Source organism: Rana temporaria, chromosome 10, assembly GCF_905171775.1.
Source record: "Rana temporaria chromosome 10, aRanTem1.1, whole genome shotgun sequence".
Lineage (NCBI taxonomy): Eukaryota > Metazoa > Chordata > Amphibia > Anura > Ranidae > Rana > Rana temporaria.
In genome coordinates, this window is record NC_053498.1 from 58,820,245 (window position 1) to 58,845,417 (window position 25,173).

At 43.0% G+C, this 25,173-nt stretch overlaps 1 protein-coding gene across 4 annotated transcripts in view; it reads left to right on the forward strand.

Annotated features, from left to right (window-relative positions):
* The window catches only part of SIK3 (SIK family kinase 3), a 281,667-nt gene that overhangs the window by 136,781 nt on the left and 119,713 nt on the right, over nucleotides 1–25,173 (forward strand). For all 4 annotated transcript variants that reach the window (XM_040327664.1, XM_040327667.1, XM_040327665.1 and 1 more), the window contains exons 5-6: nucleotides 14,488–14,612; nucleotides 18,061–18,184. In XM_040327664.1, coding sequence (XP_040183598.1) covers nucleotides 14,488–14,612; nucleotides 18,061–18,184 — 249 coding nt within the window. The remainder of the gene's footprint in view (nucleotides 1–14,487; nucleotides 14,613–18,060; nucleotides 18,185–25,173) is intronic.

A 25,173-nucleotide genomic window follows, 5' to 3' on the forward strand; every position in this document is an offset into this window, starting at 1 on the left:
ACAAAATAGGGGACAGAATTATGATTTTTTTTTATTATTTTTTTTTACTAGTAATGGCGGCGATCTGCGATTTTTATTGGGACTGCGATATTGCGACGGACGTATCGGACACTTTTGACACAAATTTGGCGCCATTCACATTTATACAGCGATCAGTGCTATAAAAATGCACTAATTACTGTATAAATGTGACTGGCAGTGAAGGGGTTAACACTAGGGGGTGATGAAGGGGTTAAATGTGTATCCTGGGTGTGTTCTAATTGTGGGGGGAGGGGGTTGACTGGGGGAGGTGACCAATGCTGTGTCTCTATGTACAAGAGACACAGATCGGTCTCCTCTCCTCTGACAGCACGTGGAGCTCTGTGTTTACACACAGAGCTCCACGTCCCTGCTGTCTTACCGACGATCGCGTGTACCCGGCGGACATCGCGGCCGCCAGGTACACGCATCGGCTTCCCAGCTATGCGCCGGGACAGTGTTTACCCGCTGCGCGCCCCCCAGTGGTGCGCGAGGGTAATGCTTTTAAATGACGTCCAAAGACGTCCAGTTGGCACTTGAGAGCCGCGCTGTTGACGTCTTTTGTCAATAGCGCGGGTCTCAAGTGGTTATAAATGATTGGATGTACAAGTCTGCACATTGGAATGATGATGACCAAAATCGGCTCATCCAAGTTTTAATCATTTATACTTTTTTATTAATCTGATCATACATTAAAGGATTTTCCCTGAATTAATTTTTTGCATTAACATGCAAGGTTCATGTGGAAAATCTTGAGGCTCCAAAAAGTAATAGAGGGTTTACGAATGGCCTAGTGAAGAGCCTGATTTGATTTGCATTAATATGCTGTAGGTAAAAGTGTCAGTTCATGCAGGGAAACACACAAACCTCTTGCAACTGAAGGAATTTTGCACAAAGGAGTGGTCACAAATTTCACAAAGTCAATGTCAGACTCGCAGGCAACACCAGCTTCTGAGGCAAAGGGTGTACTTTTTCCAGAACATACTTATTACATCTATTGATATTTTTGTTAAAGTGATTGTAAAGGTTAGTTTTTTTCCCCCCTCACAAACATGGTATGTTTGCATGCTCTGTGCAAGGGTTTTGCACAGAGCGGCCCGATCCTCCTTTTCTGGGGTCCCCTGGTGGCGCTGCTCCTCCGAAATCCTGTTGCTGTGTCCATTGACACAGACAGCAAGACTCTGCCTTGCCCCTGGCTCCCGTGTCACTGGATTTGATTGACAGCAGTGGGAGCCAATGGATCCTGCTGCTATCAGTCTATCCAGTGAGGACCTGAGACAGTGGCTGGAGCTGCTGGGCTTGTTTTCATCTCTGGAAAGATTGGGTTCAGGTAAGTAAAGGGGGAGCTCTGGGGGGCGCATATATATATATATATATATATATATATATATATATATATATATATATATATATATATATATATATATATATATATATATATATATATATATATATATATATATATATATATATATATATATATATATATATATATATATATATATATATATATATATATATATATGAGATCTCCCAGTTTTTTCTTCTCTCTCTTTAAATCCCTTCAAGTCCCGTAGCTGTCTTCTGCCCTGTTCTGTTATCAGCCTTATAATTTCTCAAAAGTTCTCTGTCAACTGAGATAAAAGCAGCCAACGTTTTGTGTTGGGGAGGGTGTTAGAAATAGATTAGCAGAGTGCTGAACAAGTCAATGAACAGATTTTAAAGTCTACCTATGAGGAGAGGGGGTGTATGCCTTTCCTGCAATCGGCTGTCTTGGCTGTATGCCCCAGGCTTCACTGCAGTGCTGAACAGGAAGAGACAATCTCCTAACATGATTTGAACTTTCTAAAGCATATATAAACCTGAAGACAGCAGATATAAATGTAAAAATACTTGTGTAGGGAGATTTGTTTCATCCCTGTGTATCATCTGAGGCTGTTCACTTCACTGGGTATATGAGGGTTTACATCCACTTTAAGTTATTGATTGTAAAGGCAAAATTCCCTTTTGTTTTTATTCACATATATGTATATATTTATTCAAATATACTGCTTTATATGTGGGCAGTGTTTGAATGAAGCGTTAATGTTTACCTTTTTTTTTTTATTATGTCGAAAAGGTCAATGGGGTGTACTTAATTTTTCTATATGACTGTATGCTGGCTATCATTCCCCTGTCCAATATTGCACATTGCCCATGCTGCCCAATGAGACAATCTTATTGGACACGGAAATGGCAGTGTTTAGCCTAGAAAGAAGTGAATGTCAGACACCAGTAACATGGTTGGTGTCAGAGAAAGTCACAGAAGAAGCTTTTTTTTGCAGACAAAGATAATACAGTAGTGGCACAGTTTCCTGACTGCCATTAGGCGGGTCCTCATTTTAAAAGTTTTTTTTAAAATGGAGTACAAATTCACTTTAAAGTAAGAGTTTCCTGTCTTGTGTAGTTCTTGAACTTGGCTATTATATACTGTATTTTTGTGCAGTTGGTTTTATACAGCCAGGAGCTGAGGAAGACGAGGTGGAGGTGACATCCCTGCAGGAAAGGGCACTGGCTTTGGAAGGAAGCCTGAGTTTGAGCCTTTAACCTAACTGTCCTAGTTCAATGTGATGGTCTTTTAAGTTCTGTAATCTTGTCAGTCTTGTCTAAAATTTACTTGTGATCAGCCTTTTCTCACCTGTCAGTATATAGTGACCTTGTTCTGAATTTCCTCATTTTTTTCCCCCTTGAATATGAAACTTGGTCCTGTGCATGCTTAAAGTGAAGGTTCACCCGAATTTACAACTTATCCTTAAAAAATAGTGCTCGGGCTGTAGATTACAAGTTCGCAATCAATTAGATACCTTATTGCTGTGTCCACTTCCGGGATTCATCTGTGCGAGACTGGGCGTGTCGCGATCGCCGCATTGAATCATGGGATTCATGACGAGTGTCTCGTCATGCTGACGAGGAGAATATTGTTGTTGCAAGCAGGAGACAAATTCTCGCGAGATATCAGCTGCTCAGGGCGCCGCAGGCCGTTGTTATAGCAACTGTGCAGTGTTGACGGCGCGGCTCGCCGTCACACTTCACCGCATCCCGGAAGTAAATACAGGAGGGCTTCAGATGGCAATGTCCATCATACATCTTTATAAAACATCCTTTTCGGGAAAATGAACATCCTGGCGGCTGCAACTATGGGACTGGTGAGTACACGATTCTTTATCATATCAGCGTTAGAATAACCTATTAAAAAAAAACGCTTTAAGTTAGAGCACTTAAAGTGGAGTTCCACCCTAAAAAAAAAATTAGGAAAAATAAATAAAAATGTTTTACTTACCAGAAATAGCGGTTGCTATGCGGAAGTCTTTAATCTGCCTCTTCATCGTCCACGGCTGGTCTTCTTCCTTTGTCCTACGGTGTCTTCTGGTGAATGGGGCGCACTACCTTCTGGGAATTGTGTGTATCCCAGAGAGCAGCCGGCCCATTCACAAAAGTTTTTCCCATTCAAGTCAAATAGAAGCTTTTTAGAATATCCTTCTTGCTCAGTCAGAGGCTGCAGGTGGTGGAAGCATTTGGCACAGGATGTTCAGTTATGAGAATCTCTAGAGACTGAAGCCTTACACAATTTTCACCTAAGGTTTACTGAAATTCATTTCTTTAGCATAATAAGATACATTTTTGCAGAGGAAAAGCGATACCAACTGTGGACAAAGTTGCTGCACACCCCTGATTAGACTTTGAAAAAGGAAAAATTACGCCTAGGGGCTTTGAGTTGCAGCAATGGATGAAGAAAATAATAAGAATAAGGTTTGTAAAAAAAAGTATACATTTTATTGATCTCAACAATCATATGTTGTAGAAAAAAACATCTGATGGGAATCAGAACATGAGCTCGAAAAACATCAATGGAGGCTAAAACATGTGTATAAAAACAGCCAATGAACACTTATACAACTCAACTGCAACTCAAAGCCCCTAGGGGTAATTTTTCATTTTTCAATAAGAGATTATTAAACTTTACTGAACTCACTTTTTATCTTGGGTTACAGTTTTGAAAATAATTGCATGACTTCTATGCAAGCAACCAATAGCCGGCATTGCCACATTCTATCTCCTCAGTATTGGAACTCCCTAAAAGTCTGAACTTCAAGGCGTGGGCCATAAAACACTTGCCTATGCTACAATTCAGCGCTATGTGCTTGAATGACCAAAGTGCAGGTGGTAGAGTAGCTGGTCATAGATGGATCGAAATTCGGCCTGTTCAGCAGGGATTTGTCAGATTTTGGTCTGTGTTGCGGTTCCTGTTCAACGTCCAAGGATTGATCATTGGAAAATGTTCTCTTTAGCGGCTGCAGCGGCTAATCAGTGTAATATGACAGCAGATTTTCTCTAAAGTAAACCTGGACTAAAGTGAAAATTGCTATCTTCTAAGAAACATTTTAAAATTGTGCCGAAGTAGTACTCTGAAAAACCGAACTTTTACCTTAAATTACTTCCTGACAATGTGAACGTGCCTAGTCACTCCTAATCGCATATGGGTGTGATGTCATCATCTATGTATAGGAGGGCGAAAATTGGGGTAAAATCGTGCAAATAGGATCGTGGAAAGCCTGTCGCCCAAAAGAAGCATATGTACTTCCTTTGAGCGACAAGCTTCTAGCGATTCTGTCCGTGTGATTGTCGCCCGACAAATGGCGGGAAAATTGCTCTGAGAATGCATGTCCCGCGATTTGCCGCTATTGCAATTTTACGGGCAGAACGCGAAGATGTTTACGGAGCCTAAGGGCACTTTGAATCTCAGGAATATTGATGTGACTTTTAGTAATTTCACTTTTGTACTACTTACTGTTCCTGTGGAGAGAAATCTGTACCTGCTGCTCAAGGCTCTCCCTTGGTTTGTTTTATCCATTCTGCGGGTTTCTGCCTCCACTCCACCCAGTCCGTCATCAGGGGGCAGCTTATAAGAAGTCAAAACCTTCTTTGCCACGCTGGTCACCTCCACAAAGACACAGTGCAGAGCAAAGCACAGTAAGTCTATAAAGATCAGCAGCTGGGAGCCCACAGGCAATACTGGCAACACTGGACATGCCCAGAAAAAAGGCCTTGGCTTCCCTTTTCTGGGCATGTCTTGCACAATATAGGTCTTTTTTATCAGTTGTAGCTTATGTCTCAGAATAGGGGCAATTTATATTATGATGGCGGCTTGATATTAACATATGCAGGTTTCTTTATGGGGATGCTATTTCAGGGAGATGAGGCAAATGATCCTGGGAATCCGAAGTCCAGGAGCTGCTCAGGAATTGCTTGGATCTTCCCATCTGCTGTTTTCTTTGGCAGCTGCTCATTTCAGTCATCTGATGAGTAGGATGGAAAGGCTGAGTTATTGTCAGAACATCTCGGTGTATATCTTGCTTGTTTTTGTATTTGTCTTTCCTGAATTCCATGGAAGCCACAGATGTGACGGGAGATGATGTCACTTTTTCATGCTCTGAATGTTTCCTGGTTAAACATAAACCTGCAGAACCATGTTCCCAACGTGTATATGGCCTAGTTCTTGGGGTGTTGGCCTAATATAGTCTGTATTCTGAACATGTGTGACTTCATTTTTTAATATAGGCTGTTGGATTCACAGCGCTTCACTTTTTCCTCATTTTATGTTGCAGCCTATTTTATAATGGAATACATTCATTATTTTCCTCAAAATTCTACAAACAATCCCCCATAACCACAACGTGAAATAAGCTTGTTGTATTCACATATTGAGCAAAGTATTCGCAGACTTTTTTCAATACTTTGTTGAAGCGCTTTGGGCACCTGGCTGGGCCACTCAAGGATATTCAGATTTGTCCCGTACCCACTCTTTTTGTTGTTGTTGTTATTATTTAGGTACTTATACAAATTTACGCAGCGCTTTACATATACATTGTACATTCACATCGGTCCCTACCCTCAAGGAGCTTACAATCTATGGTCCTAACTCACATTCATATACTAGGGCCAATTTAGACAGAAGCCAATTAACCTACCAGCATGTCTTTGGAGTTTGGGAGGAAACCAGAGGAAACCCACTGCTAGGCGAGAGTGCTACCCACTACACCACTGTACCGCCCATATCTTGGCTGTGTGCTCGGCGTCGTTGTCCTGTTGGAAAATTAACCTTCACCCCAGTCTGAGGTCCAGAGTGCTCTGGAGCAGGTTTTCATCGAGAGTGTCTTTGTATATTGCTGCATTCATCTTTGCCTCAATCCTGACTAGTCTCCCAGTTTCTGAAAAATGCTGAACTACATCCTTACTGCATGATGCTGCCATCACCATGCTTCACAGTAGGGATGGTATTCGCCTGGTGATGAGAGGTGCCTAGTTTCCTCCAGACATGATGCTTGTCATTCAGGCCAAAGAGTTCAATCTTTGTTTCATCAGACCAGATAATTTTGTCTCGTGGTCTGAGTGTCTTTCAGGTGCCTTTTTACTGAGGCATGGCTTCCGTCTGGCCACTCTACCATACAGGTCTGATTGGTGGAGTGATGCACAGATGGTGGTTCTTCTGAAATGTTCTCTTCTCTCGACAAACACTAAAGCTCTGGCAGAGTGACCATTGGGTTCTTGGTCACCTCCCTGACTAAGGCCCTTTCCCCCGATCACTCGGTTTGGCCAGGCCGCCCTCTTTAGGAAGAGTCCTGGTGGTTCCAAACAGATTCCATTTACAGATGATGGAGACCACTGTGATCATTGGGACCTTCAATGCTGCAGAAATGTTTCTGTGCCTCGATAAAATCCTGTCACGGTCTACAGACCATACCTTGCACTTCATGGTTTGTGTTTAGACAGGTGTGTGCCTTTCCAAATCCTGTCCAATCAACTGAATTTACCACAGGTGGACTCCAATCAAGTTGTAGAAACATCTGAGGCTGGGTTCACACTACTACACTACTTTCATCCTACTTTGCTCTGCTACATTGGTCCTACATTTATCCTACATTGGTCCTACATCCATCCTACTTTCATGAACAGGATACTACTTTAGTCCGACTTCAATGATATTCAATGGGTTGAAGTAGGATCAATGTAGGACCAAAAGTAGTACAGGGAGCATTTTCAAAGTCGGACCGACTTGTGTAGGACCAGTTAAGGCAGCTCTCATAGGGAAACATTGATTTTCACACGTCATGCTACATGAGCTACCAATGTAGGACCGTTTGTTGGACAAGTGTGAACCCAGCCTCAGGCTGGGTTCACACTACTACACTACTTTCATCCTACTTTGCTCTGTGTTCAATGTTTCCCTATGAGAGCGTCTTGTAGCGTCCTACACAAGTCGGTCCGACTTTGAAAATGCTCCCTGTACTACTTTTGGTCCTACATTGATCCTACTTCAGGCCCATTGAATATCATTGAAGTCGGACCAAAGTAGTATCCTGTTCATGAAAGTAGGATGATGTAGGACCAATGTAGGATAAATGTAGGACCAATGTAGCAGAGCAAAGTAGGATGAAAGTAGTGTAGTAGTGTGAACCCAGCCTCAAGGATGATCAGTGCAAACAGGATGCACCTGAGTTCAATTTTGAGTGTCATGGCAAAGGCTGTGAATACTTATGTACATGCAATTTATTTATTTATTTATTTATTTTTTATAAATTTGCAAAGATTTCAAACAAACCTCTTTCATGTTGTCAATATGGGGTATTGTTTGTAGAATCTTGAGGAAAATTATGAATTTAATCAATTTTGGAATAAGCCTGTAACATAACAAAATGTGGAAAAAAAGCTAAGGACTGTGAATACTTTTAGGATGCACTGTAAGCGTGAATTTAATTTTCTAACCATTTTCTGTAGCGCTTGAAGATTCTCTTCCAGAATCATTTAACCAGCAGATATTAAGTAGCCTGAGTTAAAAGTTAGCACTAAGACCCCTTTCACATTGAGGCGTTTTTCATGCGGTACAGCGCTAAAAATAGCGCTGTTATACCGCATGAAAAAATCATGCCCTGCAGGCTTCAATGTGAAAGCCCGAAGGCTTTCACACTGAAGCGGTGCGGTAGCAGGACCGCTCCAAAAGTCCTGCTAGCCGCATCATTGGAGCGGTATAGGAGCGGGCTGTTTACCGCTCCTGTACCGCGCCTTCCCATTGAAATCAATGGGAAACCGCGGTAATACGCGCGCAGTATTAACCCTTTTTCGGCCGCTAGCAGGGGTTAAAAACTCACCACTAGCGCCCGAATATCGCGGTAAATACGACGGTATAGCGGCGCTAAAAATAGCGCGGCTATACCGTCACCGATTATAACTTATTTGTATTTCTTAACCCGTTCCCTTCCGAGTCATAGTAAAATGACGTCGGCGGGAACCCTCAGACTGGACGTCATATGACGTCCTAGCCTTCTCGGGCGGCTAGGGGGCGCCGAATTGCTCGAGACCCGGTGCGCGTGCCCGGAGGCCGCGATGTCGGCCCGCCATTACTAGTAAAAAAAAAAAAATGCCATAATTCTATTCCCTATTTTGTAGATGCTAGAACTTTTGCGCAAACCCATGAAATACGCTTATTGCAATTTTTTGGCCAAAAATATGTAGAAGAATAAGTATCGGCCTAAACTGAGAATTTTTTTTTTTTTTATTATTATATTTATTAAATCAAAAAGTAAAAGATATTGTCGCTCTTCTTTTGTTTATAGCGCAAAAAATAAATAACGCTTAGGTGATCAAATACCACCAAAAGAAAGCTCCATTTGTGGGAAAAAATGGGCGTCAATTTTGTTTGGGAGCCATGTCGCACGACCGCGCAATTGTCATTCAAAGTACGACAGTGCTATAAACTAAAAATTGGTCTGTGCAGGAAGGGGGTTAAAATGCACTGCATGGAAGTGGTTAAATAGCCAAAATCTTTCAGAATGTATTTTTGACTTGGTGCCTTGGATCTCCACAGAGGTCAGTTAAAGGGAATGTGTACTCCTGCATGTGATAAAGACCAGATTGTAGTTAATAGTGTTGTCGGTGTGTGTGAATGTTAGTAAAAACCTTGTTCCTGTGTATAGTTTGTAATTTTATACAGTGAGGAAAATAATTATTTGATGCCCTGCAGATTTTGTAAGTTGGCCCTTTTACAAAGAGATGAAGGGTCTATAATTTTTATCATGGGTGTATTTTAAATGATAGACAGAATATAAACCAGAAATCCAGACAAAAACATAATACAAATGTTACAAATTGAGTTGCAGTTCAGTAAGTAAAATAAGTATTTGATCCCCAACCAACCAACAATAATTCTGGCTCCCACAGACTGGATACTGTATGTGCTCATGTGGTACACATGGTAGCCCTGCCAATTTAGGAAGGTGCTGAAAATGAAAACGTGTGTGTATAAAATACATCTGTCCACAATTTCTTTCTTCCATTCAAACCTTACCGTCATGGGCAAGATCAAAGAGCTGTCAAAGGGCATCAGGAACAGGACTGTAGACTTGCACAAGGCTAGAATGGGCTACAGGACCATCAGCAAGAAGCTTGGTGAGGCGACAACTATTGAAGTGATTATTTTAAAATGGAAGAAATACAAAATAGCCATCAATCGAGTAAGGATGATCATGCGAAAAGTGCTACTCAGGAGGAGCTTGTGAATGATCTCAAGGCAGTTGGGACCACAGTCGCCAAACAAACCATTGGTAACACAATATGCCACCATGGACTGTAAGTCTGCAGCGCCCACAAGGTCCCCGTCCTAAAAAAGACACATGTACAGGCCCATCTGAAGTTTTCCAATAAACGTCTAAATGATTCAGAGAGGGATTGGGAGAAAGTGCTGTGGTCAGATGAGACCAGAATTATGCTCTTTGGCATTAACTCAACTCGCTATGTTTGGCGGAAGAAAAATACTGACTATGACCCTAAGAACACAATCCCTACAGTCAGGCACAGAGGTAGAAACATTATGCTTTGGGGCTGTTTCTCTACTAAAGTAACAGGCTGACTTTGTCAATGAGGGGCTTATGAATGGGGCAATGTATTGTAAAATCTTAGATGAGAACCACCTTCCTTCAGCCAGAACACTGAAGATGGGTCCTTCAGCATGACAATGATCCAAAACGTACTGCCAAGTCAACAAAAGAGTTGCTCAAGGTGGAGCACATTAAAGTGATCGTAAAGTCTTGTTTTTTTATTTAAAAATAAAAATCATGTTATACTTGCCTGCACTGTGCAGTGATTTTGCACAGAGCAGCCAAGATCCTCCTCTTCTCGGGTCCCTCGCTGGTACTCCTTTCTATGGGGGCAGCCGAGCTGCTGCTCTGTGTCCAATCAGACACAAAACTGGCTTGGCCCCATCCCCTCTCTCTCCTCATTGGCTCACTAACTTTGACAGCAGCAGGAGCCAATGGCACCCCAGTGCTGTCTCAGCCAATGAGGAGGGTGAGTCCCGGACAGCCGGGACTCTTGTGAAACATTGCTGGTTTGAGATGGGGCTCAGGTAAGTTTTAGGGGGGGCTGAAGGGAGCTCCTGCACAGAGAATGTTTTTTCTTAATGCTGACTATAGAACCACATTAAGGTCATTAAGTAGCCTAGCCAGTCTCCAGACCTTAATCCTATAGACAATTTATGGAGGGAGCTGAAACTTCGAGAAATCTTAAAGATTAATAGAAGATCTGTACAGAAACGTGGACCAAAATTCCTCCTGAGATGTGTGCAAAACTGGTAACCAACTACAAGAAACATCTTACCTTTGTGGAAGCCAACAAGGGTTTCTCCACCAAGTACCAAGTCATGCTTTGCTTGGGGATCAAATGCTTATTTCACTTATTAAAATGCAAATCATGTGTTTTTCTGGATATTTTTCTTATCTATCACTGTTAAAATAAACTTTCCATTAAAATTATAGAGAAAAGGGATTAGCCGCTCCAGGTCATAGCTATGACTAAGCACTAGTTTCAGTGCGAAACGCGTCAGGTCTGGTTTTATTTTATGTTGCTGTGATTTGTAGTGCTGTCCTTTTTAATAAAGGCTACAATTTTTTCAGAGTGCGGCTGTCCAGAAACAATTTTTGTTCCTGCTTTATTAAAATTATAGACTGATCATTTTTTTTTGTTAGTGGGTAAACGTACAAAATCAGCAGGGGATCAAATACTTTTTTCCACTCACTGTACCTTACTGAAAAACTGTAATGTACTTGGAGTACAGTAGGAAGGTGTATAAATGTGAACCACAGTGCAGGCAATTTGTTCAGGTAAACTGGTTGTAAACCCACGGAACAAAAAATCTTTCAAGACAAGGGCATAATGAGCTAGTATGTATAGCATACTAGCTCATTATGAAATCCTTACCTTAATTCGAAGCCCCTGCAGCGGTCCCAGAACACTGATATGGCTGGCGACATATCTCCCGGAGTTGTTTCCGGGTATCGCAGGCTCCGGTGCGGTGAATGGCCGGAGCCACAATGAGGTTACTGCCACATATGCACACAGGAGCTGGCAGTAACTGCACAGCAGCTGAAGAAATGGCACGAGCGAGCCGGTGCACGTTTAGGAGATATTCATGGTACCTACAGGTAAGCCTTATTATAGACTTACCTGTAGGTAAAAGTGTGTAAGGGTTTACAACCACTTTAAGCTTTTAAAACGAAAGATAACAACTGATTGGCTGACGTACACAGCTGCTTTTGCCCTCAGTGTGTCTGTAGTGCAGGGGTCAGGAGTGTGTAATGCACCACGCACTTTACAGTGTACAACCAAATTAACCTCTCTTATCAATACAAATCATCCCCCTGCCAGCCTACCCTCTCCGTTCAGATCCCCTAATACAGACTCCCCATCCAGCTCACCAGCACAGACCGGACCAAAACTTTAGCACTCTGAAAAAACAAGGTTTGGCCACCATTCCTTCCATAGTTTGGTTTCTCTGCTTTTGTGTACGTAATCTCTTTCTGGTCAACAGAAGCCGACCATTAGACCTGCTTGGGTCCAACAGTCCCAGCATTCAATCGGCACGTGCAGCCGGGTGCAATGGCTGAATCGCTGATCTGTGTATTCTGATAGGGGGAATCCGTGTCCCAGCCTTGTGTGGATGTGGGAATCTGTCGGTTTTTGTTCAGGACAAAAGATCGTGGAGGTTAAAATGTCCCTGTCACTCGTATATTCTTAATACAGGAGTCATTTTTGTCCAAAACTGCCTGGCCTAACAGGGACAATTTTATTTATTTTTTAAGGTTTACTCATGCCATACACAGTCCTTTCACACGAGCATTCCATTTGTTTCACCAGTTAAATCATGTTTTTTAACCACTTAAGGACCGGACCAATATGCTGCCTAAAGACCCAAGGTGTTTTTACAGTTCGGGACTGCGTCGCTTTAACAGACAATTGCGCGGTCGTGCGACCTGGCTCCCAAACAAAATTGGCGTCCTTTTTTCCCCACAAATAGAGCTTTCTTTTGGTGGTATTTGATCACATCTGCGGTTTTTAGTTTTTGCGCTATAAACAAAAATAAAGCGATAATTTTGTTTAGGCCGATACGTATTCTTCTACCTATTTTTGGTAAAAAAAAATCGCAATAATCGTTTATCGGTTGGTTTGCGCAAAATTTATAGCGTTAACAAACTAGGGGATAGTTTTATTGAATTTTTATTTTTTATAACTAATGGCGGCGATCAGCGATTTTTTTTTCGTGACTGCGACATTATGGCGGACACTTCGGAACAATTTTGACACATTTTTGGGACCATTGTCATTTTCACAGCAAAAAATGCATTTAAATTGCATTCTTTATTGTGAAAATGACAGTTGCAGTTTGGGAGTTAAACACAGGGGGCGCTGTAACATTTAGGGTTCACCTAGTGTGTGTTTACAACTGTAGGTGGGTGTGGCTGTAGGACTGACGTCATCGATCGAGTCTCCCTAATAAAAGTGATCACTCGATCGATGCGCCGCCACAGTGAAGCACGGGGAAGCCGTGTTTACATACGGCTCTCCCCGTTCTTCAGCTCCGGGGAGAGATCGCGACGGGGCAGGGTATAAACGAATAGCCACGCCGTCGTCCCGGATCGCTCCCCGAGGGAACCCGACCGCCACATGTACCGGGGGGGGGGGGGGGTCCCACGTCAAGCAGAGCACGTACAGGTACGTACATGTGCCTGTCCGTGCCATTCTGCTGACGTATATGTACATGAGGAGGTCGGCAAGTGGTTAAAGAAAAGACAGACCAGTTTCTCATTAGTTTCTCATCAAATTTTACATCATTTTTTTTTTGCATCCACTACCGGTGCAAAAACTGACCTTTTGTCAGCTTGCATCCATTTTTCGTCTGTTCTGTTATTTAGAGAGAAAAAACATTCCCCTCTGGGTGATCTATGTACATTGCAAGGTGTATAATAAACTTTGTTGCACCTACCATTTATTATTCTGAAGATATCCATGTGTGTTTGTCTGTGCCTCTGTTCTAAGTGAGTCTAATGGGAGTGGATTCATAATAAACTGTCAGGTGTGGCAGCTGCAGGGCACTAATGCTGCATCCCTTAAAACTGGCCATACACCTATAGATTATCTGCAGATAAAAGAAGGGCAACAGATTTCTCCATGTATGCTAGCCTGTGTGGATGAAGGAATCTCCCACGGGGCCAAGCTTCAGTATCTTGCTAGTCGCTCCCGTTGGCTCTCAACCTAAACAATGCCTGCACCCAATCAGAATGTTTAGGTATTGTGAGAGCCAGTGGGGCCGACTAGCAAGAGATATGGAAGCTTGGGCCAGTGGGAAATTCTTCCATCCACACAGTTCAGCGTAGATGGAGGAATCTGTTCCACTTTTTCCATCTGACCATAGAAAATCTGCAGATGGGTGTATGGCCAGTCTGACGGGTTCCTATTGAAAGTATCTCTTCAAAAGGGGATGCTGGAAATCTGACTTGTATCTTAGTGCAGATTTCTGGGAAAATTGGTGAGCCAATCAAATAAGCAGGAAATTCTGTTTTTGGGAAGTGGTCAGTACACATTCTGTGTACAGAACAACCCCAGGTAGCCATATTGCAATGCATTCTCCAAAATTACAGAGCTGCAGATTGAAAAGGAAAGGTCATTTTTAATAACATTCAATTACAGGTATCACAATTATATGTGAAATATTATTATTATTATTTTTGCTATTTTTTCCCCCCCCACGAAAGTGGAGTTACCTTTTAACGGAAGAAAGATAGGGCTTTGATTCAATCTAAATGGATGATCATCTGTTTTTCCATAGAGGTGCATTGAAGTCTGTTTTTCATCCGTCGATGGTTGGATGAAAAACGGACAAACTAAACACCAATGTGAAAGGGGCCTTAAGAGCCTCTCATTGTGTCATTTCCCATTTTTAATTCAGGAGTGTGTTATAGAGTTTATTAAGAAGTTCAAAGGGTTATGTAGAATCTCTGCAGGGGAAGATTCCATACAACCAGAACTTTTATGGTTATTTCCTGGTATGTATAGGATATTGCCATATAGTTGTAACTTTTGATTGTTTGTTTTCCCCCCTAGATTTTGGGTTTAGTAATCGTTTTACTCCAGGACAGTTGTTAAAGACTTGGTGTGGAAGTCCCCCATATGCAGCGCCAGAACTGTTTGAAGGAAAGGAGTATGAAGGACCCAAGGTGGATATCTGGGTGAGTAGCAAAGTCTATGGTCAAGGGGCTATTGGTAATACAGTGGCAGCACATTTCAAGGCTAACCTTTGCCAGAATCACTCCATTGTAATCCTGTTTTTGTGTGGGCTGAGCACTGATAATATGCAGGTTCCTAAGGTTACCAGCCTGTAATACCCCTTTGTTACCATCCTGTCTGTCAGTTTCCAGTGCTGTAAAACTGTGCAATTACTCGAATTTATTATTTTTGAAGGTATGTGATTTTCTTTTTTTTTTAAGGAAAGTGAACATTTTTTGTAGAAGCACTTGTTTCCCTAACTTTCTGGTAAAATTGCAAGCATGCAAAGTGCAAAAACCCACTTTTTGGGGGAAATTAGGAAACGTGCGGATATCTGGAGGGGGGTGGCGGAATTAAAACATGGAGCTTGCTAACGTCATCCATTCATTCATTAATTTCTGTCTTCTCCCCTACCTCCATTGTAGGATATAAACACACATTACTGGCTGTGTCACTGTTGGTTAAAACTGTCACAAAACCCACATCATAAAAAATTGTCAATAAATGCTTTATTACATGCTGTTCATTCTGTTACTGTGTGATTTGTTTTCTGTAGCCTGCAAAATACTTGGTTGATCTTGCTGCTCTCCATCTCCACCTTCTGTTCATGTCCCCAATTTAGCTAGGGATTTTGCAGCTGCGGTGGCAACTCTGCACATGCTCGGTTTTAAGTGAGTTTCTAAGCTGAGAATTTCCTCCTCATCGCATCTGAGCAGCCCATGTGACTAAAGAGTCACACGTGGGCGTATATACAGTGGTAAAAAGCCCAATCACCCACTCTCTCCCTCCTCCTCCTCCATGTGCACTAACCAGTTAAACACAATGGGGGCGGGATATTACATGTAGATTGATAGAAGCTTCACCACCCTCTTATTCTAGGACAACAGGCTGGAGGGGTGTGACACAAAATTTCTAATTTTTATTTGTATGCCAATTTAAAAACGGTTTAATGATATTTAAATATTTTTACCCTGTATTCCAAAGGCTGTTTTTTTTTTGAACATGTGACCAGCAGCAGAGGACTAGACTCTCCTCCTGCTTATGTTTCCCTGCAGACAGGCTGGGAAAGATCTCGGTCATGTGACAGCTGTGTATCAATTAGGAAAAAGGTACTTAGATTTTGTTTGTTTTTTATTAAAACAATTACAGCGCCATCATTCATATACAGAAATGGAAGGGATAATGTAAATATACTAGCTCATTATGTATTGCCACCGCCATCTTTCCCCGAGTGTCTTCCTCGTATTGAGGCTCCGGTGCTGTGACTGACCGGAGCCGCGATGTCACTCCTGCACATGTGCGCGGTTGCCCCACTAACGGCATTATCGCCGTTAGTAATGGCACGCTCAGTGCGCCTGCGCGCCGTTGTCATCAGTGCTTGTCTTTTGGAAACATCTCCTGAACCGTGTAGATTTAGGAGATATTTCTTACACCTACAGGTAAGCCTTAATCTAGGCTTATATGTAGGTAAAAGTGGTTTGTAAGGGTTTACAACCACTTAAAGGAACACTTTAACTAGTGGGGACAGCCATTCGGGGGGGGGGGGAGAATCAGTTTTTAGTTATTTCCTTATCATATGCAAAGCTAAAAATACTGGTGGGACTGATATGCAGGCACCATTAGTATTTTGTTGGCCCATCCTGTAGGATGCAGAGTGCCGAAGGCACCTGAGAACATGCAGGGAGAGGAAAAAGTTCTGCCTGATGTAGTATATTGTTGTCCTGCTATGCTTCAACTGACCACTAAGCTTCCTTACCATGATTGACTATGCATTTAGATGTGTTCTCTCATAGTTGGGTTGAAAAAAGACATCTAGTTCAACCAATAAAAAAAACAAAAAAAATAAATAAAAAAAAACGAAAAAAAATAAATAAAAAACAACAACCATACAATACCATATACACAATCCTCTACCCACAGTTGATCCAGAGGAAGGTGAAAAACCCTAGAAAAGCATGATCCAATTTGCTACAGCAAGGGGAAAAATTCCTTTCTGATACATTTGAGAGGCAATCGGATATTTCCCGGATCAACTTTACCTGTAAATGTTAGTATCCGGTATATTCTGTACATTTAGTTAAGTATCCAGGCTTTTTTTTAAAGCAATCTTAGTTGGCCAAAACCACCTCTGGAGGGAGTCTATGCCACATTTTAACAGCTGTTACTGTAAAGAAACCTTTCATATTTGGAGATGAAATCTCTTTTCCTCTAGATGTAAGAGTGCCCCCTTGTCCTCTGTCATTACCTTAAAGTGAATAACATCAAGTTCACTATATGGACCCCTTATGTATTTTTACATGTTGATCATATCCCCCCTTATTCTCCTCTTCTCAAGAAAGAATACATTCAGTTCCTCCAATCTTTCCTCATAGCTGAGCTCCTCCATGCCTCTTATCAGTTTGGTTGCCCTTCTCTGCACTTTCTCCAGTTCTCCGATATCCTTTTTGAGAACTGGTGCCCAAAACTGAACTGCATATTCCAGATGAGGTCTTACTAATGATTTTTACAGAGACAGAATTATACCTCTTTTTGGAGTGCATACCTATCAAGGATTTTGATCGCTTTGGAAACCGCAGCTTGGCATTGCATGCTATTATTAAGCTTATGATCTACCAAAACCCCCAGATCCTTCTCCAATATGGATTCCCCCAGTTGTACTCCCCCCTAGTATGTATGATGCATGCATATTCTTAGCCCCCAAGTGCATCATTTTACATTTATCAACATTAATCCTCATTTGCCACATAGTTGCCCCATATTAAACGGAGCATTGAGGCTGGCAAGTAAATTAAGGACGTTATTCCACTGCATAGCTTGGTGTCATCTGCAAACACTTAAATGGTACTTTTAATCCCAGACCCAATATCATTTATAAAGATATTAAAAAGTAAGGGTCCCAACACTGAACCTTGGGGTACACCACTGATAACCTTAGACCATGCAAGGTAAAAAACATTAACTCTGAATTCTGTCTTTTAGCCAGTTTTCTGTCCATTTACAAACTGATATTTCCAAGCCTGTAGACCTTACACATGAGCCGTGTGTGGGGAACTGTCAAATGCTTTTGCAAAATCCAAGTATACCACGTCCACAGCCACCCATCTGTCCAAGGTTTTACACCGCCTCATAAAAATAAATCCAGTTTGTTTGACCACTTCTGTCTTTCATGCATCCATGCTGTCTGTTTCTTAAAATATTAGTAGTACTCCCCAGGGTGCGAGGAAACATTGTTAACGATTTGCGTGATGTCGTCTTTGGGTTCCCACTTTTACAACAAATGTAAAATCAAGCTATTCATTTGGGTGTCCGGTTAGATTTCAATAGGCAAGTCAGTATTATTTTTTCAAGTTCCACTTCTGTTTAATCTCTCCTTTTTTTTTCTTTCTCTTTTTTCTTATCTACTTAATTCAGAGCTTGGGAGTGGTCCTGTATGTCCTGGTCTGTGGTGCGCTCCCTTTTGATGGAAGCACATTACAAAATCTACGAGCCAGAGTCTTGAGTGGAAAATTTCGGATCCCCTTCTTTATGTCCACAGGTATGAGTTTTTATATTTGTGTGGTTGTTTTCCTCAAAGGTTTTAAAGTTTATTAATTTTATAAAAATTAAGCTTTCTCTTTCGTTCGTTAATGGACACAGCTCTTCCGTTCTTGAGCTTAGGTTATATCACCACCTTTAGGAGTAAGACTAGGCAGAAAAAAAGAAAAAGCACTGCACCACATAGGGGCGGTCCTTACTTGTAGTTACCCCCCACACTGCTACAGCCAGCTCAGTTTTTTTCTGCCTAGTCTAGAAGGACCATGTTTTCCTGCTGGGACCTGTGGTACCTTTGTTTTTTTTCCCCCTATTGTTTTGTTCTTATTAGTTTTGATCTGCATCTGAAATCAACTCGGTTTGCAAGTGTTGTCTAGCAAAACGAGCAGGATTCAGGCCAAAGCTGTGTGCAGCAAACCTTGGGAATGGAGTCTTTACGAGGTCAGCCGAGGTGTCCTTGGGCCTTTCCGGACGTTTCCGAGGCTCTCCGCCCGCCCCCCCCCCCTACCTCTGACCGCATGCGGTATTGACTGCCATTGAAGTCAATGCGGAACAAATTTATTTTTGATTGCGAGCATTCTCCTGGAATGGATTATACTCGTAATCTGAGGTTCCACTGTACATGCTCCACAGCCCGGTCTGGGCACGGTTTGGAGCAGCTGGGTACTCCCCTGGGGTGGAGCACTTAGTGTGTAGCTGCCGCCATTTGTTTGGGACCGGGCGCTGCAGCTATTTTCCTGTAGCCGCGGTGGCCATTTTGCCTTAGTCTTTGGGAATTCCTGGCTTTGGGCCCTGTCTGTAGAAGTGGGGCCCGCAGGCATTTTCTTGTAACCTCATGGGGAGACTTCTGCTGGCCCTCTAGCACTGGACGATACACCCGGCGCAAGTGCGGATCTCCTTGTGGCTTATCCCACCTGCCGTTAGACGGACAGCACACAGCACTGCTCCTCTGAGGTTTGGGTCGGGGTGGCAAGTTCTTTTTAGGGTTCCCCCAGTCTGCGGCAGCTAGGGGGTGGTTTCTTTTCTCTCTCCCCCTCATGGGCGTTCGGTCCCCGGTGGTGTCCAGTAGAGCGTGGGACTTCCATGGCGTCTGACGCAGGTGCCCCCCCCAGACAGCAGCTGGGCCCTCTGGGTCTGCTGTTCCCCTGGACACTTTGTCGGCAGTTCTGGAATCCTTCATCTCCTGGGTTGAAGTGGCGTGCGGGAGTAAGGCGGATAAAAATTGTCCCCTACCCCCTCTGTCTGGGGAGGACTCTGATCCGAAATCTGGCTCAGATGATGCAGAAAGGTACAGGCGGTCGCTCAGTCTATGTTTACGATGGCAGGTTCGGCCCTTCGTCCGGTGTTGGCCACGGGCTCTGGTGTCAGACGCTTACTGAGTGGGCTAAGCTATTACACCACAAGTTGGGTAATGAGCAAGTTTCTCCGATCTGTGTGGAACTGGCAGACCAGTTAGTGCAAGGGTTCAAGTATGTTTGTGATGCGACCTTGGACATGGCCCTGTTGCTTTCTAAAAATCTCTGTTTCAGCTGTGGTTTTTCGCTGGTTTCTTTGGCTTAAGTGCTGGTCCGCGGATCAAACGTCTATGAAAGCTCTGGCGGATTTGCCTTTCCAGGGTGGGCGGCTATTTGGAGCCACTCTGGAAAGCAGTATAAAGGATATTACTGGGGGGAGAAGCACCTTTCTCCCACAGTCCAAAAAGGGCAAGGAGCCCCGTCGCAGGCAGTGCCCTCTTTTTCCGCTCACAAGCATCCAACCGGAGTTGCGGGCAAGGCTCCTGCGGATGGACCAAAGCGTACTTGGCAACACAAGCCCTCTTCCGCATGAAGGTTTACCCCCCTCACGACTTGCAGGTGGGGGGTCGCCTTCGGTGGTTTGGGAACCGGTGGACTTGCCTTCTTTCCAACCAATGGGTCCGCAAACTAATTTTGTCTGGCTACAAAATAGTTCCTTTCCTATCCACCAGACAGGTTCATGGTACGCCAACGTGGTACGGGTGATGGCAGACACCCACTGGCGACTGCCAGTGCGGGAGGACCTCCTGTCCCAGGGACCGAGATTCCACCCTGCTTTACCATCTCTGGCTTTGACAGCCTGGCTATTGAAAGCCAGGTGCTGAGAGACTGTGGGTTGCTGGTTTCTGTGATTCCCACTATGTTGAAGGCACGCAAGTCCATTTCACGGAGGATATATAATTGCACCTGGAAGGCTTACATCTCTTTTTGTGCGAGGCGGTGGGGTGGCACTCGCGCTCCTATTCGGTATCTCATATCCTTGTGTTCCTGCAGCGTGAGGTTGATCAGAAGCTGGTTTTGAGTACTATCAAGGGGCAAATATCGGCTCTGGCTATCTTTTTTCAGTGGCCGTTGGCTGCTCACTCGTTAATGCGTACCTTTGTTCAAGGGGTTTGGAATGTGGCTCCCCTGGTATGCTCGCCTGGTGCTCTCGGTACTTCAAAAGCCACTGTTCGAGAACATTAAGGGAGATCCCCTTACTCGCGCTCTCTCAGAAGGTGTTTTTTCTAGTGGCCATTATGTCCGCTCGGCGAGTTTCTGAGCTGGTGGCCTTGTGTACAAGGATAAGGCGGTGCTTCGTCCACATGCCTCATTTCTCCCCAAGTTGGTATTTGCCTTTCACCAAACAAGGACTTTTTCCTTCCTTGTGTCCTCGACTGTCTCACCTCAAGGAGGTCTCCTTGCACTGTTTGGATGTGGTTCTGGGTCTCTGTGTGTATCTGTCGGTTACGACTCCTTTTTGGAAGTCAGATTTGCTGTTTGTAAAAGTAGATTGCCCGAGGAAGGGCCTTGACGGCCACTTCAGACACCATTTCTCATTGGATCTAACAGACTATTGTCCAGGCTTATGCTATTAGTGGCGGGTGTACCCCTTTCCTGTCACGGTGCATTCTACTAGGGCGATTAGTGCTTCCTGGACATCAAGCGTCTGTTTCTCAAGTGTGTAGGACAGCGGCTACCTGGTCCTCCGTGCACACTTTCATCTACTCACCGTAAAATCCCTTTCTAGGAGTTCATTGGCAGACACTGTACTCACCCCTCCTGTTTGTGTTTGTACTGCTTTGTAACAAACTGAGCTACCTATCGCAGAGTCAGGGATTTCTACCAGTAAGGACCGCCCTAGGCTGTGCTGTGCTGCTTCTCTTTTTTTTTTTTTTTTCTGCCCAGTCCTATTTCTGAAGGTGGTGATATAACCTAAGGTCAAGAATGGAAGTGCTGTGTCCATCACTGAACTCAGAAAGGGATTTTACGGTAAGTAGAAAAGATCCCTGATGATGCAAACTTGCTTTTTCCAATGGAATTCCTTAATTTGATGTTTTGAGTTTTTTTTTTTTTTTTTTTACCTTGCCTACCTGCCTAAGCTTTTTTAAAACTGAGTATACACTAGTAGAAGTTTTCATTGTAAGAATGTTCGTTTTTCTGATCATTAGTGGGGTCAAATCGATTGTTTTCCTCCAGTGTGTTGAAAAAATGTAAAGGTGCAGGTTGGAAAGTTTTACTTGTATGTAAGAATTTCCAATGTAGTTCATTCATTCCAAAATTGAATGTTCAAAGCAAATGTAATCTGGAAATACTTTCGAACGATATTCAAATGTTGGGAGAATTTTTGTATGGAATATTGCTAGTGTATTCCCAGCTTTTCTATGTTCGTTCAACTTACTGGTCATTGTTTACTTTAAAAAGGAAACATGGCTGAGAGGTTGCAGAAGCAGCTCTTTTCATAATAAAAAGGTATGCCGGTGATCTGACATGCTGGTTCCAGCTATCGTGGAAGTTCCAGCGCATGCGCGAACTGATGCGCTGAGATGGTTCCAGCCATCGGGAAAGTTCCTTCAAGCACTGCGCAGGTGCAAACTTGCTGACGGAAATCCCCGAACGGCGGCCGGCATCCAGGGCGACGTGGATAGTGAGGTAAGTGGCCAGTCGGCCTCACGTCCTCGCTGCGCTCGGACGGCTCGCTTCGCTCGCTCGGCCTCCTGGCTCTTTTTTTAACATCCTCCAATCCACGGGGATGTTAAAGAATGAGCCTGGATGCCGGGCGAGGTTCGGGGATTTCCGTCGGGAAGTTTGCGCCTGCGCAGTCAGTGGAGGAACTTCCCCCATAGGGGAACATTCAGGACAAGTCACCGGCATACTTTCACATTGTGACAGTTATCTGTGAGTTTGCCCTCCTCCTGCATGTGCATTGCACAAAGCCATAGCCAGCACCATAGTAAACATCTTCAGCACCCTCAGACATGAGCAGAACAATTTTTATAAAGCTTTAAACAAAGCTGCTTGATATTTTTAAATGCTTATTAAAAATGTGTCAGGGCACGATGACAGTGTCTTCAGATAGACCGTACTACTTGCCTAGCCACCCTTTTGCACCACCACAGCCCTAGTTAACAGAGGTGCCTTCAGGTTTGAGAAATGTGACCTCTCACTTGTGTCACAGTGCTAAGGTCTTGAGCTCCCTATTTCCTGGCCTAACACTGTTTTTTTTTTTTTTTAAAAGCCCATAAATTGAACTCTGTTTGTGCCCATGCACACATGGGCGTTTTTTAGTGTTAATGAGCTTTGGAGTTTATTGGCTTTTTTCTAAACGCCCGAAATTTGCATTCAAAGTGACGTTTTTCGTCAGGAAAAATATGCAGAAAAATGCTGGCGCAAGCGTTTTTTTGCGTTTTTTTTTTTTTTTTATCCATTGAAAAAAAAAAAAGATAAAAAAACGCTACACTGAAAAACGCTATTGCTAAACATTAAAAGGCTCCCTACAAAGCTACTGGCATTTTTTTTTATAGCTTTTTTTTTTTTTAGCTTCAGTGTGCATGGAGCCTAAGAGCCCATCTAAACAATCAAAAGTGTATAAAGTAGGGTTGTCCCGATACCACTTTTTTAGGACCAAGTACAAGTACCGATACTTTTTTTCAAGTACTCGCCGATACCGAATACCGATACTTTTTTTTTTTTAAATGTGTCCCCCACAGATGCAGCCATGTCCCCCACAGATGCAGCCATGTCCCCCACAGATGCAGCCATGTCTCCCCATACCTAGATGCCGCCGCCTAGTTAATCAGCGTGCGGGGAACATTACAGCTTTCATTTGAATAGCTGTCTGTTCCCCGCCGCGCCGCTTTTAGACACTCCCCCTTGCTCGGGATTGGAAGGGTGATCTGTCTATCAAAGTGCAGATCACCCGTTGAATCCCGAGCAAGGGGGAGTGTCTATACGCGGCGGGGAACAGACAGCTATTCAAATGAAAGCTGTAATGTTCCCCGCACACTGATTAACTAGGTGGCGGGGGCGTTGCGGTATGCGGCGGCGACGGCAGTTTCGGATCTGGCATCAGGGGCATTTGCGGGAGTACAAGTACTCCCGCAAATGCTCAGTATCGGTCCCGATACAGATACTGGTATCGGTATCGGGACAACCCTAGTATAAAGTGAGTGAGTATCAATCTGCGCATTTGTGTAAACAAATTTTGAATAATTAATAATAACCGTCATCAATTCACTTAAAAGGTGCAAATAGACACTGCTGTGCTGTTAAAAAAAATATATATATATTAATAAAAATGTAAAAATGGTAATCGATAAACATATATTGCTGAAAGTTCATATAAAGTATCTGAATGAAGTGAATTCAAAAATCCTATACATCAGTGGTGTAAAAATACAAAATGCTTGTGCTATATAGGGGACGAAGCCTGAATATTGACGTTACATCGCAGCCATCTTGAGACCTATTGTCTCTAAAATGTGTTTTCAGCTTGCACAGCTTACAGTGCCATCTATGTAAGTTTACCTTTTTCATATAGTCTTCAACATTTCAAACGGAGAGCACTAGATTTTGCCTTTTTTCCTTTTGCATACCCATCATTTGGTGAGATGATCAGGGTTTTTATCCCATAGGAATAAGTGATTTGGAGGCGGAAAGTGTTCACCAGCACCACGCCAGCCTTCTCTATTATCCCCAGAGGGGAACACTGCTGATTTGACTCAGATGTGATGTAGCCGACCCCTGGCATCTCCCTTTTGAGGCCGGGAAAGGAACTGAGGACACAGGTAGGGCCGAAACAACTAATCGATTATTCGACAACTAATCGATTATGAAATTAATCGATTACAATTTTCATAATTGATTAATCGGCCAGTAACATAATGGGGTTAAAAAAACTAAAATTAGCTCTTTATAGTACAAAAAAGCAAATCGCTACTGTAAATATTACTTTCACTGTCCCACAGTAAAAAAATTAACCCCTTACAGTAGCGATTATTTGCTCTTTTTGTACTTATTTTTTTTTTTTTTTTTAACCCCATTATGTTACTAAACATCTCAGGCCTGGGTTCACACCTAAAATTTTTGGTGCTTTTTTGCAAAAACACACTACAGTTCAGGCTATTATCCGATTAATCGAAACCATAACCGGCCAACTAATCGATTATGAAAATAATCCTTAGTTGCAGCCCTAGACACAGGTTTCCCAGTCCCTTTTTCTCAGCTTCACTGGAGGTGAATGGACAGGACACAGAGGCGGCTCTCCATTCTTAAACTGAAGCATCATAAACACAGTTCATGATTCTCAGTTATAAATGGACAGTGAGTGATAACTTATATAAAATAGTACTGATTGGTGGCCCTCTATTGATAGTACAACCCTGCGCTTTAGGAGTAAGCTACAAAGTCTAGGCAATAAAAATTCTAATCACGATAAAACACAATAAATAAAATAATAGTAAAAGCAGCTGCTTAAAAATAAAAGTCACTTGTTAAAAGCAGAAAAATAAAAACAGCCCGCACAGAGCATGTAAATAGTCCTGCAGCAGCGCTGCAAACCCCTGGTTTGGAAAAAGATAAAAGCTGTGTGGGATGACTCGATCAGATGTAGTTTAGGTATGTGCTCCAATCACCAAAAGGCATTCACCACGTGGGGGGATATGGGGTCCCCTTCGGGGGAAACACTCACCAGATGGTTTCTTTATACTCGCATTTCCAT